The sequence below is a fragment of the Carettochelys insculpta genome, chromosome 14 (genome assembly GCF_033958435.1).
Source record: "Carettochelys insculpta isolate YL-2023 chromosome 14, ASM3395843v1, whole genome shotgun sequence".
Lineage (NCBI taxonomy): Eukaryota > Metazoa > Chordata > Testudines > Carettochelyidae > Carettochelys > Carettochelys insculpta.
The window spans coordinates 139,506-152,237 of NC_134150.1; the positions used below are offsets into that span (position 1 = coordinate 139,506).

General features: G+C 45.2%; 1 protein-coding gene across 1 annotated transcript in view; it reads right to left on the reverse strand.

The window, feature by feature from the left end:
- Positions 1 to 9,502, reverse strand: part of CALB2 (calbindin 2) — a 74,591-nt gene extending 65,089 nt beyond the window's left edge. The window contains exon 1 of the mRNA XM_075008842.1: positions 9,412 to 9,502. Coding sequence (XP_074864943.1) covers positions 9,412 to 9,502 — 91 coding nt within the window. The remainder of the gene's footprint in view (positions 1 to 9,411) is intronic.
- Positions 9,503 to 12,732: the final 3,230 nt, after the last annotated feature.

Sequence of the window (12,732 nt, forward strand, 5' to 3'; positions counted from 1 at the left end):
ACCCCCTCAGAAACATCCCTTCTGATCTTCAACACTTTCTTCTTTGGACCAGCTTCAGTGTCTTCTGCAAAATCTACTTCTTATTGATTTTGTCTTCTTCCAGAACTGTCTGGTCAGTTGCCTCTTCTATTGCAGTGGCTATCCCTTTGACTCTCTTAACTAGGTCTTCCTCTGTGTCCGCATTCCTTCTGTTTGAGCGCTGCTCTGTATGCATTCCCTATTTCTTCCTTGCCTAGCCTTGCCACATCTCTTCTTTTCTTGAACTGTGTCTATTACTTTCTCTCGAGTTTCATCTTGATGTTCATGATCACTGGACTGTGGTCCAAGTCTATATCCACTCCTTGGAAAGATCATATTTATTATGCTCTTGGACTTCCTGTCATCCAATTGCCATGTCCACTTTCTACAGTCCTTTTGTTGGAATCTCGGTTTGCAGATCACCATCTCATGCTCCGTAATAAGCTCTAGTAGTTTCTTGCCTCATTCATTTCTTTCTCCATATCCAAACCTTCCCATGACTCATTCTCAACCTTCATGATCTGTTCTGACCTTCATGTTCCAATCTCCTTTGATGATCAACACATCTTCTTGGGTATTTCCTCCAGCATCTTTGTCAAGTCTTTATAGAATAGCTCGTTCTCTTCCTCCATGCTGTCCAACGTGGGTACATACACCTGAACGACTGAGATGTTGAACGGTTTTGCTCCTTACAATGCTCCTCTAGTCTTTTGCTAAGAAGGAATATGACTCCTGCCTCATGCTTCGTGTCTCACTCTGACCAAATGACTTCTCAACCACACATCTCTCCCGATATCGTCCAACACATCTACATCAGTCCAAGTATATTGCACTGGTATCTCTCCATCTCCTTGTGAAGCAGCTCTAACTTTCCAGTCACCCACAGCATTCAGATGTTCCATGTTCCGATTGATAGTATTTGTGTTAGTTGTAGTATTCTTTCAGTAGCCAACTTATCAACCCAGACCTGACTGCTCGATTGGTATCACAGACCTTGTTTATCTGGATGATGTCTGAGCCGGCATCTTTTATCAGTTAGTCATATTGGCATCAGATGTCATTTGTATTGTTGTTTTACGATCAGCACATCACCACTCATCTGACCAACCCTCCTGCTTTATCTATGCTTGTGCCTGGCATGGAACCCCTAGAGTCTTCATGGAGGAGTTCCTGTGGACCTAGCCTCCTGTTAATGTCTCAGATATATTGGCAGGCAGTCATCTCCTGTAACATCTCTGAGTGAACCATAGCTGGCTCAGGGTTCTACGTGCCTTGGTGTCTCAGCCCTTGGGAATCAAGGATCAAATTTCACAAGAGCTTTGCACCCATTGGACACCCTCTGAAAATCTGGGTCCTCAGAGCTCAGGCCCATCAGGATGTTACTTCTTCCTCTGCTGGAAGGAAAGGCAAGTCAAGTGACAAAAGTGCTAGGGGCATTGCTTGTTTTCCTGGAGGCAGTGACACCCTCCACTGCAGGAACAGGGAATGACGAAATGTGATCAGTGAAGGACAGGTAATGGGAGCAGTGGTATCAGGGTGAAGAGCACCGGGGAAGTGGTTGGAGGTTCTTCCTGGGGCCGAGCACTTTACAAGGGTGACTAAGTGTTATCCCCACTTTATAAATGAGGCACAAAGAAGTTTAAGGCTAAATTTTTCAAAAGCAGCTACCAATCTTGTGTATGCAACTTCAGAGACTTACTGCCTACTTTCCACAGATGTTGAGCCCCCACACCAGCCACTGGCATCAGCTGGAGCAACAATACATCTGAAATATCAGGCTGGAGGGTTTCCACCCAAAACCAGAGGCCAGTTTTAAAGTTTGTGATGTACCTCAACTCAGTGGTTAGAATCCACGACTCCCAACTGTTAGGTCATAGACTCATAGGGCTGGAAGGGACCTCGAGAGGTCATCTAGTTCAGCCCCCTGCCTAAAGCAGAATCAGCCCTAACTAAATCATCCCAGTCAGGACTTTGTCAAGGTGGGACTTAGAAACCTCTAGGAATAGAGATTCCACCCGCTGTCTAGGCAATGCATTTCAGTGTTTCACCACCATCCTGGTGAAACAGTTTTTCCTAATATTCAACCTACACCTCCCCCTCTGCAACTTCAGAAAATTGCTTCTTGTAGTGTCCTCCATTACTACTGAGAACAGCCTCTCTACATCTCTTTAGAGCCCCCCCTCAGGAACTTGAAAGCTGCTATCAAATCACCCCTCACCCTTCTCTTCTGCAAACTAAATAACCCCAAGTCCCTCAGCCTCTCCTCGTAGGTCATGTGCTCCAGCGCCCTAGTCATTTTTGTTGCCCTCCACTGAACCCGTTCCAATGCATCCACATCCTTTCTATACTGGTGGGGCCAGAACTGGACACAATACTCCAGATGTTGCTTCCCCAGTGCCAAATAGAGGGGAATTCTGTAGATCTGCTTGAAATGCTTCTCCTATATACCCCAGTTTGCAGTTAGCCTTCTTGGCTTCAACAACGCACTGTTGATTCATACTCAGCTTCTCTTCCACTGCAATCCCAAGGTCCTTTTCTGGTGCACTGCTGCTTAGCCAGTTGGTTCCCCCCTCGTCCCGTTTGCAGCTCCCAGCTGGTCATGCTCCCACTGGTCACTAGCCTCAAAGCTTTGTTACCTGAACCAGGCTGCCCAAAGGTGCATGTCACAGACTGGTTTAAAAGAGCAGGAAATGCTTCATGTTGAGTGCCAAAGATGTAGGGAATGCTTAGCTCAGATGTGAGCCCTAAGCAGACTTTGTTACCTGCCTTTGGAAAATGATCATCCAGGTGCAGTTCATCCCTGAGCAAGGGGCTAGCATCATAACGAGGCATCACATAAACCATACTTACGTGGATTTAAATAGTACTTAGACCTTTGGCACAGTAGTCAATGTTTCCCTCTAGGAGCTGCCCAAGGCAGTTTTGTGTCCTAGAGGAACATCAACTTAGGGTAAATAAGTTCATCGCAGATTAGAGAGAGTTGGAACTACTGATGACTCTTCCTGTGCTCCTCTGGCCAGCAAGTAGACACTGCTTGAGTGGACCTGCAACTTAACCCAAGCAGTTAAACATTGTGCAAAGCACAAGCATCATCAATCTTGCTGGTGCCAGGGCTCAGGTGGGGTGCCCTGGACTAAAAATGCCCCCAGATTTGAATCTTATTTGTGATTTCTTTCCTGTGAATGCAATTACACAACATCGGGAGCAGGTCCTATACCCAGCAAGAAGTAGTATTGATGAAGTGTAACATGCCAGGCTAGCTTCCACTTAACTTTGTCTCCCTTTTCTTGCAAATTCTTATTGCCTTTGGATCAATAAAGCAGACAGCATATATCTGAATTCTTTCCACAGAGCAGTCATGTCCAGCAACATTCCAATGAGCACATCCAGTTTCCCTTTTACTTCTCAGGGCTCCACACCCGGAAGTTAAAACAGCTTCCATCAGTTCAGAGTAAAATTCATGTAGCATTAGTCCCAGTTTTCCAACACAACAATGGCAAGTCCAGGTTTTACTGCTACATTTTTTAATAGAATTTTTGTCTGTCAACAAGCTGTCATTGGCTTGGCTGTCACAGAATCACACAGAATCACAGAGCTGAAAGGGACCTCAGGAAGTCATCTAGTGCAGCCCCCTGCTTCAAGCAGGATCAACCCCCACTAAGTCATCCCAGCCAGGACCTTGTCCAGCCGGGACTTAAAAACCTCAAGGGATGGAGAACCCACCACCTCTTTAGGCAACACATTCCAATGCTTCACCACCCACCTGGTGAAGTAGTTTTTCCTAATATCTAACCTACACCTCTCCCTCTTCAACTTCAGACCATTACTTGTTCTGCCATCTGACACCACTGAGAACAGTTTCTCACCCTCCTTTTTGAGCTCCCCTTCAGAAAGTTGAAGGCTGCTATTAAATCACCTCTAAGTCTTCTCTTCTGTAAACTAAACAAGCACAAATTCCTCAGCCTATCCTCATAGGTCTTGTACTCCAGACACTTAATCATTTTTGTTTCCCTTCACTGAACCTGCTCCAGCAAATCCATATCCTTTTTATACTGGGGGGGCCCCAAAACTGGACACAATATTCCAGATATGGCCTCATCAGTGCCGAATAAAGAGGAATAACTACTTCTCTAGATCTTACCAGAGCAGCTGCGGGGGAGGGAGGGTGTTGAAACCAAACTGGATTATGCCTTGTCAGCCAGGATACCAGAACTTTAAAGTTATTGGGTATCATGCAGGACTCGCTGGAGAGGTTCACTGACCTGTTATGCTATGAGTCAGGCTAGATAATTGTCATGGTTCATTCCAGCCTTCATGTCTGTGAAAGGACCCAGGCACCACTGACTTTTAGGCTACATCTAAACTACAGTGTTATTTTGAAATAAGATATTTCAAAGTAGCTATTTTGAAATATCTTATGTTGAGATAACACAGCTAGATATAAAATACATTTAGAAACAACACCCAGCTATTCCCATAGCATTCCAGATACATAGTGCCTATTTTGAAATAGTGCCATTGGACTCCATTATGGCTTATTTCGAAATAGCACTCTTCTGTGTCTTAATAGTGCCTATTTTGAAAAAAAGCTATTTTCAAATAGGCATTATTCCTCCTGCAATGAGGTCTACCGATTTCAAACTAATGCACCCACTTTCAAATTTATTCCAAAGTAACATGCACATAATGTAGATGCTTGCAAAGTTATTTCAAAATAAAGAATGTTATTCTGAAATTACTACGTAGTACAGACATAGCCTTAGCAACCTTCTGAAGTGGGAAAGAAAAGCAGAGGCTGGGGAGGCTGTAACAAATGGAGGAAGTTAAGAGGGAAAAACTGTCATAACTTGCAAGATCTTATCTCAAGGCTTAGTGCTGCTAACCCCAAATTCCCCAGCCTGGAGTTCAACCCAGCTCATTGAACCCTGAGTACAGAGCCCAAGTAGCCCAACGACCATACCTCTCCCTTGAGCACCTGCCAATGCTGTGCGAAGGGTGGTTTGGCTCAGCCTATAGGAGAAGTTGTAGGAGTGGAAAAAGCTTACTACTACTATATACAAGTAACTAAATAAAATCAATGGAGATAAGATTTGAATCTTCCAAAGGAGAAATGGACCCCTAGGAGCAGAGGAGTTTTTAGATGGGAAACCAGAAAGATGGGGACTGAGTAAAAGGGGCAAAAGATATACAGGAAGACTCAGCATAAGAGAAAAGCTAACTGAAAATTGACATGTCTGCAAGATTTAAGGAGTGAATGAGAGTCACAGGCTGAAATGACAAAGAGAAAGAAAACTCAGAACAAAAGCAAGCTTGACTTGACTAGTCACTAGTGGCACCTGATATTTTAATTGAATATCCCTGGCCATTTTAATCCCTTGGCTGCCTGTTGCCTGAAAATCTTCAACTCTGCTTGGGCTGAGAAATCATTTAACTGGGTCAAAATAAACAAGGTGCATCGACCAACCATCTGTGCTTTGTGCTGACCTATCAGGTAAGCTCTGCCATTCTCATTTGCAAGAGTAGCTTGCACCTGCCTACTAGGGTCCAGCAGATGGGTAATATTTTCGTCTGCATGTGCAGCCGCTGTCAAGGAGAGATGTGATAAAACTATAGCATCTCTCCACTCCCATGGTATATTGAGCATGCTTCCCTTGGGGCCTACTGTGTGGCAGATGGCAGAGACATTACATTCCTCCAAATCCACCCTGTGGACACCCCTCCACACCATGACCAATTTATAAATTAATACAGGCGGAGAAGGGCAAACCCTGTTCTTGATGACAGTGATATAAATCCAAATCAAATGGAATATAGACTAACACAGCTATCTCTCTGTTACCACTAGCTGCAGTGCCATTATTCCAAATTTACACCAATGTAAGGAGTAGCAGAACTCGCCACAACTTTTCTGATGCTGGCAGCACAGAAATCTTCATCTGGGTTCTCTCTGCCTCTTTCCTCATTGCTGGTAATAAAGTTTTTGCAACCAGAATACAGTTCCCAGTTTTATCAAGGAACAGAATAGAGTTTGCAATGCTAGATGTTAATGAGACCCCAGCTAGGTCTCCCCTCACTGCAGTGACTGCTAGTGCAAAGAGCTACGAGATGATTTTAGCGTAACAAGCAATGATTCTTTGAATTGCTTTGCACTCAACATCCAGCATATTTTTCCTGATTTAAAATAATCACAAGTGCTTTGCTTGTCTAATAGTTTCAAGCTGAGATGGAAACTAATATACAGAGATTTTGAAAGCAAATAAACCCAGTTTCAAACTGAGATGGAGGCTAATATGGAGAGATTTTGAAAGCAAATGCTACCCCAGATCAGCTTTGTTGTGTGTTTACAGAGCTTTGTTGGGTTATGAGTGAGAAGCAAGTGTTTCTTAGGCAGGTGGCTTTGTTTAATTAGTCTCTGTAATGCCCTGAAGGGAGAGATGCTAATCCAGAGAGGTTTCCTTCCCAGATCTTGGTGGAAGGAAGGGTTGAGGAGGGCATGAGAAGACAAGGACAAAGGTGAAAACAAAAGTGATGATTTGGATGAGCAAACCTTGAGCCACAGAAAGAGATGCAGCTAAAGGTGGAGGGGACTATCTCGCTGAATATTTGTTCTGTCCTTGGATGTTACTGAATTACTTCTTCACTGCTGCCACTGACTTGTCTCCCTTATTCCTGAGACCTTGTTGTTCACTTTGCTTCTTGCTACAGGATTTTAAATTTTCTGTTTTCCCTTATAAATGCCCAAGTGCCTAAAGTATCGGAGGGGTAGCCGTGTTAGTCTGGATCTGTAACAGCAATGAAGGGTCCTGTGGCACCTTATAGACTAACAGAAAAGTTCTGAGCATGAGCTTTCGTGAGTACAGACTCACTTCATCAGACACATCAGATGAAGTGAGTCTGTGCTGACGAAAGCTCATGCTCAAAACTTTTCTGTTAGTCTATAAGATGCCACAGGACCCTTCATTGCTGTTACAAGTGCCTAAAGGCTTCCTGGACGTGGGAGGAAAGATCACTCCATGACAATTCCCTAACAATCCTTTTGCACTTCCCCTGCAGACTCGGCTTCACCTCATCCCAGATTTACCATACTGAGATGTTTCTGCTAGAGTTAGGCTTAGTTGGGATCATCTGGAGTCTCTCCAGATTCAGGGGTGTGTCAATTTGGGGCTTTAATTCAGGCAAACATCTGCTTTTCGCCTTCTGCTCTAATTGCTGTCAATGGGTGATGCAATGACAAGGACATGGCTAATGATAAGCTAGCATGACAATAATAACTGGTTGGCATAGCAGTCATGCCAAATAAGTGCCCCCCCGGCCCCGGTCTCCTGGGAAGTCCTCTGCTTTCCCTGCCTCCTCCCTATGCACTGATTCACTCAAAAATTTCACAGCACCTGTTTACTCAGATCATGTATGTTTTATTAGATATTCTACATGTACCAGGACTGATGTTTTAACCCTCTCCACAGATATAAGGCTCCTCATGAGTCTATTCCAATTAACAAATACTTCTAGAGACTACAGCTTTACAAGGGGTGTTTAAGCAGCTGAGTACCAGGTCATTGTTTCTTGATGACCTCCCTGATGCTGTACATGGAACTCCCTGCATTTTGCTAGTGTGCTGGCTTCTTCCTGCAGGAATCCAAGTTTTTCTCCAGCTTTGCAGCTGCCGTTTCTTTCTCATGAGAGCTACAGCTCTGTGTCCCATGAAAGCCCTTCAACACCTTCAGCTAGGGTGAGGTGTGGGGGCTTGAAATGAATATGTTGTTTATTGTAAACACACAGGGAGCCAAAACAGCTATGCTCCTGCTCCCCTCTGAATGAGGGTCCTGGGGACTTACGATCTCACCTCCCCCACAAGGGGAATTCCATTAAATACCATTTCCCACATCCTTTTGTGCAGGATGGATGGGGAGAAGCGGGTGTCACAGTTTCAGGAACAGGTATATGGATAACTTACATAGATCTGCAAATGACTCAGGACAGCAAACTGCCCCTTGAGAACAGCTCACCATGACAAAGAAGCTTGGCACTTTGAAATAACACCTATATAGAGTTTGTCACTTACTTCGGTGGGAGGGATAGCTCAATGGGTTGAGCATTAGCCTGCTAAGCCCAGGGTTGTGAGCTCAATCTTCAAGGAGGCCAATTAGGGCAAATAGATGTCAGGGATGGTGTTTGGTCCTGCCAAGAGGACAGGGGAGTGGATGAGATGAGGTCCTTCCCAGTTTTAGGAGATGTGTCTCTCCAATTATATCCTTTTATAGAGACCTTTCTGCATAACTGAGCTGACACCCTGATTCAAGATGGGCAAGAGGAGAAAGTACAGAGATCAGGCACGCACAGGGAGTTTGTTTTTACTCCACCAAAGACTTGCTCACATTATGACAACTTTGAAGCCTATTTTCAACTCCAGGCATCTGTGGACTTAGATGGGCCAAACCTATGAAATTTCACTTGTCATCTGCTTTTCAAGACAGCTGATTGAAAGGATACAACAGACACCCCTAAACCTGCACCTAGGGGATGGTGCAAGGTGTCTTGCTTGCAGACAGCTCCCCCACATCCTAGCATACCCCTTCCTGGTCAGGCTTCTGCTCAGTGTATCTTGCTGTTAACATTAACCATCCACATTTCATCCCTCTTGCTATCTCACAGAGGACAAAAGCTACATACATGACCTAAGAGCTGGACTCTTCACATAGAGATTTAAGATGGGGTCAAATTCAATATAGGTGCAACCAGGTACAATGATACTGACTTCAGATAAGTTTTCTTGGATTACACCAAGGTTTAATTTCACTACAAGTGTCACTTTTATTACCCATCAGTTCTGGACAATGTTGAATGTCCAACAACCAGGAGAAGGCAGATTACTGGGCTATCCAACCTAGAACACAGAACAGTACCAACAGACTGAGGGAGTCCAGCAAGTAAGAACTATTGGGGTAACAAAGCAGAATATTAGCCAGCTCCACATTTTAAAGGGCAGCTGCTAGCTACCAAAGTCTCCCACAAGTGCACAGCATTCTCACAAGCATGTTACAGTAGGAGTTTACTCCATGGTTGTTGGCAGCAATGTCACACTAGACCAGACAGGCCAGCAGTCTCTTGTGTGAAATACCAAGTACCAGCATCTCCTAACTGGGGCAGTGTTCATTGAAAAAGTTTCCTAGCAATTAATAACAATAAAAAGTTCCTTAAATGGTGCAGTTAGGAAAAGTTTTTTTAACATTTGTCCCATGAGAAAACATACATTTCCAAAGCCCAAATGCACAGAGCTGGCTCTAACAATAGCACACAGGGGTGGGCTTTTATCAGATATTTAAGGATTGTTTTAAAATCCTCCTAAAAGTATCTGAAATTTTAAAAAGTTCTGAGGATGGGATTCTTACTGACCATCAGCATCGTAATGTTTCCAGATGTCCAGGAACTGGGATGCTGTGAGCTCAGCCAAGTGCAGGTAAGGGGCTTGCTGCTTCATCGCCATGGTCAGCTGCCAGGGCAACCCTCCGTGCTGCTCTCTGTCTCCTCTCTTCAGCTCCAGCGATCGTGCCAATGTATCTAGCCTGTCTCTCCGCTCTGCCTTTATATAAACCCTCCGGAGCCTGCACAGGGCCACCACGACCACTAGAGGGTGTACAGACTCTGAGAACCAAGGTACTACAGTACACAGAAAAAGAAAGGGAACACCGGAGAGAAATTAGGAGGTCTGGGACATAAAGGGGTGAAGAGTTGAAGAGGGGATCAGGGTTTCCAGGATTTTACAAGCATCCGGGTGTTTCTGTGTAACAGGACCCAACAAATCTAGTTTAAAGATCCCAGTTTTCCTCAATTCTTGTCAATGTTCTGTATCACATCCTGCTCAGAGGTCACCCACCAGCCCTAACATGGAGACCGACTTACTGAAAGTGGCTCAACGTACTCCAAAGTGAACTAAATGGCTTGCTGTTCATCCTGTGCTCTGGGATGAGACAGGCCAGTTGGGCCCATTGCAACAGAGTCCAAAGCAAATTTGACTGAACTCAAAAGACTGTCACTGCTCCTCTGGGCTGTTGGCACCCAAGTCCATGAGGCAGGACCTGAGTAAGACAACTTAGTGCTGTTCTATCTTGGCCCAGCTTTGTAATAATACTTATCCCTTGGGTGATCGGGGTCACTGTGAAGTGGGTTGGGAGGTCTCCCGCCAGCTCTACCACACCAACTGGTACTTGTTGGACCCTTTATTCTGAGTCATAGCAGAGAAACAAAGGCCTGGGAAGGCCAAGGAGACTGAAGTCCACCCTCATGCTAAGAGACTGGTAAGATCTGTCATGCAGCTCCCCAGCTCATCATTCTCCAGTGTATGTAGGTCTGTACCCTATTGTTGGCGGCTGAAAGAGGATAAATGGACAGTTCTTTTGTCCTCTCTCTGCTGCGCCCAACAGATAACTCCTTTTGGCTGATGTGATAGGGAGGCAGATTTGTACAGGAATGGTTTAGCTAGTGACTGCACAGACCTTATTAGTGGGCTTCCTTACAAACCAGTCCTTCAAGATCCTGGTGGTATCATTGGGGGATGGCTGCTGCTTCCTCCCTGCTGTGCCTGTTCAGTGGAGAGGGGATGCAGGTTTCTGAGACTATCAAACCAGTACCCTGCACAGGTAGTAGCCACTGACAATTAAAAAACACTCAAAAGCTGCCCCAGCTGCTGTGCTGTATAACAAATGACAATCCAAGGGTCCCCATAGGCTTTGGGGGTCAGCAGCAACACCTGTTTAAACCATTCATAGTTGACCATCTCAAAAGCACTCATGCTGAATCAATGAGAAGTCCTCACATGACTACCGCTCTGATACATTTGGCTGAATGCCTCTCTGGCCCTGGGACCCAGCAGAGGGGTTCGACTGCACTATCTGTCTGTGGGATTAGTCTAGTGCAGATCACAGACCTTGTCAAAGGCTGTGAGATAGGCATTAATATTCCCCCTCCACCTTAAACTGAGCTAGCAATTTGGTATCCAGCTTCTACACAGAACTGGCACCTCAGAGTCCCTCTCCACCTAATTCTAGTTTGTGTGTTTGCTGTTCTGCACAGTTCTTTTGCCCCAGATCTCTAAACAGCCCCCTCAAGAATTGAGCTCACAACCCTGAGTTTAGCAGGCTCATGCTCAAACCACTAAGCTACCCCTCCAGAAAGGCTTCTTGTTACTGTTTTTGGGTTGCCTGTTCTCATTCCTGCTGTCCCAGGCCATCCTTAAAATATATAGTGCCCTACACATTGGGGGAGGAGTGTGCGTTCAGGGGCAGGAGCAGGGCAGGAAGGCAGAGGCCTGGGAACTAGAGGGTGTTGCAGCAACATCACATTTTAGGTGGGTTCCAGCCTTGCACCCAGGACTCTGCTGTTGGCCTTACACCTGGGGTACTGGCTGCTCCCAGAGCTTCACTCCCAGCCCTGTGCCTGCCCCAGACTCAGCTCCCAGCCTGGTCCAGCACAACCACCCCCCACCAACCCAGCATTTTGGAGACCTCTGGGTCCCAGTGTGCCAGAATGGGTGAGTGGCTGCTGGGTGTAGGTCACGTGCAGCCAGGAATTGGGGCTGGCCATCAAAGCCATACCTTCCTGTCTTGTCCTGGAGGCAGTGGCCCTAAGTGTACACAGCACACAGATGCATAGGCCACCACTAAATTTGTGGCTTCTGGTGCCCCAAGTTTAGTGGTGCCCTGTGCAGCTACATATTCTACATTTGCCTAATGACTGCCTTGCTGCCTTCTGCCCTTTTCTAGGAACCTGAGTCTGCTCCCTTTCCCTGTGTGCCTTCATCCTCCAGGAGATAATGCTTCCATAGTCTGAGTAGAAATTCACCACTATCTTTATATTGACCAAAATAGCAGTCTACCCAGCTCCAAGGCATATACCACAGTATTGGCCAATGAGAGATCAAGTCAGCGAGAGTGAAGACTGGTTCTCTAAGTCAGTGTTTCTTAAACTTTTTGAGCCCATGGAACACTAAACAATAGTATCTTTCATACAGAAGACCTATGGTAATTTTCTTAAAAAAAATAATTGTCAGAGCAGAAACAAAAACAAAAAACAACATATCCAGCGAAAACAAAATGAAGTAATTTAATCAGGTATCATAGCAATGAAGAAGTAATTTTGTATTTGGTTTTAATAACAGAAAATATCTAAGTACCATCAGCATATGATATTGAGAATGTGTCAGAAGCTTGCAGTGCACCTGTGAGTTGTTCATGAAACACCAGTGTTCCACGGAACATAGTTTAAGAAACGTAGCTCTAAGTAACAACCCACCTCATACGAATGAGTTATGAAACTGCTGCAGGGCAGTCACCAACATCCCTGGGATCATTTCAGCTGCTGGTGGCCAGACCCTTTCACAAAGCTTTGCTCTGTTTTTTGTGGCTCACTACAAGAAGTGCAGCTCTCCACTCTCTGAATTGCTGTAAAAAGAGGCAACTGCTGCACATTAGTTAGCAGGGAGTTTCCAGCTCTTATGTCTAGTACATAAGAAGTGCATCATTTGTGGGAAAAGAGACCTCCTGAAGGGGAACTGACTTCAAGAGTGAGGAGCACACACTGGGGGATCAACCATCTTATTGTTGTCACTCTCCTACAGTGAGTCCTGCAGCTAGGACAATGAGAATGGAAGGGTCTGAGCTTGAGGGATGCAGAGGGAGGTGAAACTGGGCTGAAAAAATTAAAGCAAGCACTTGGTGT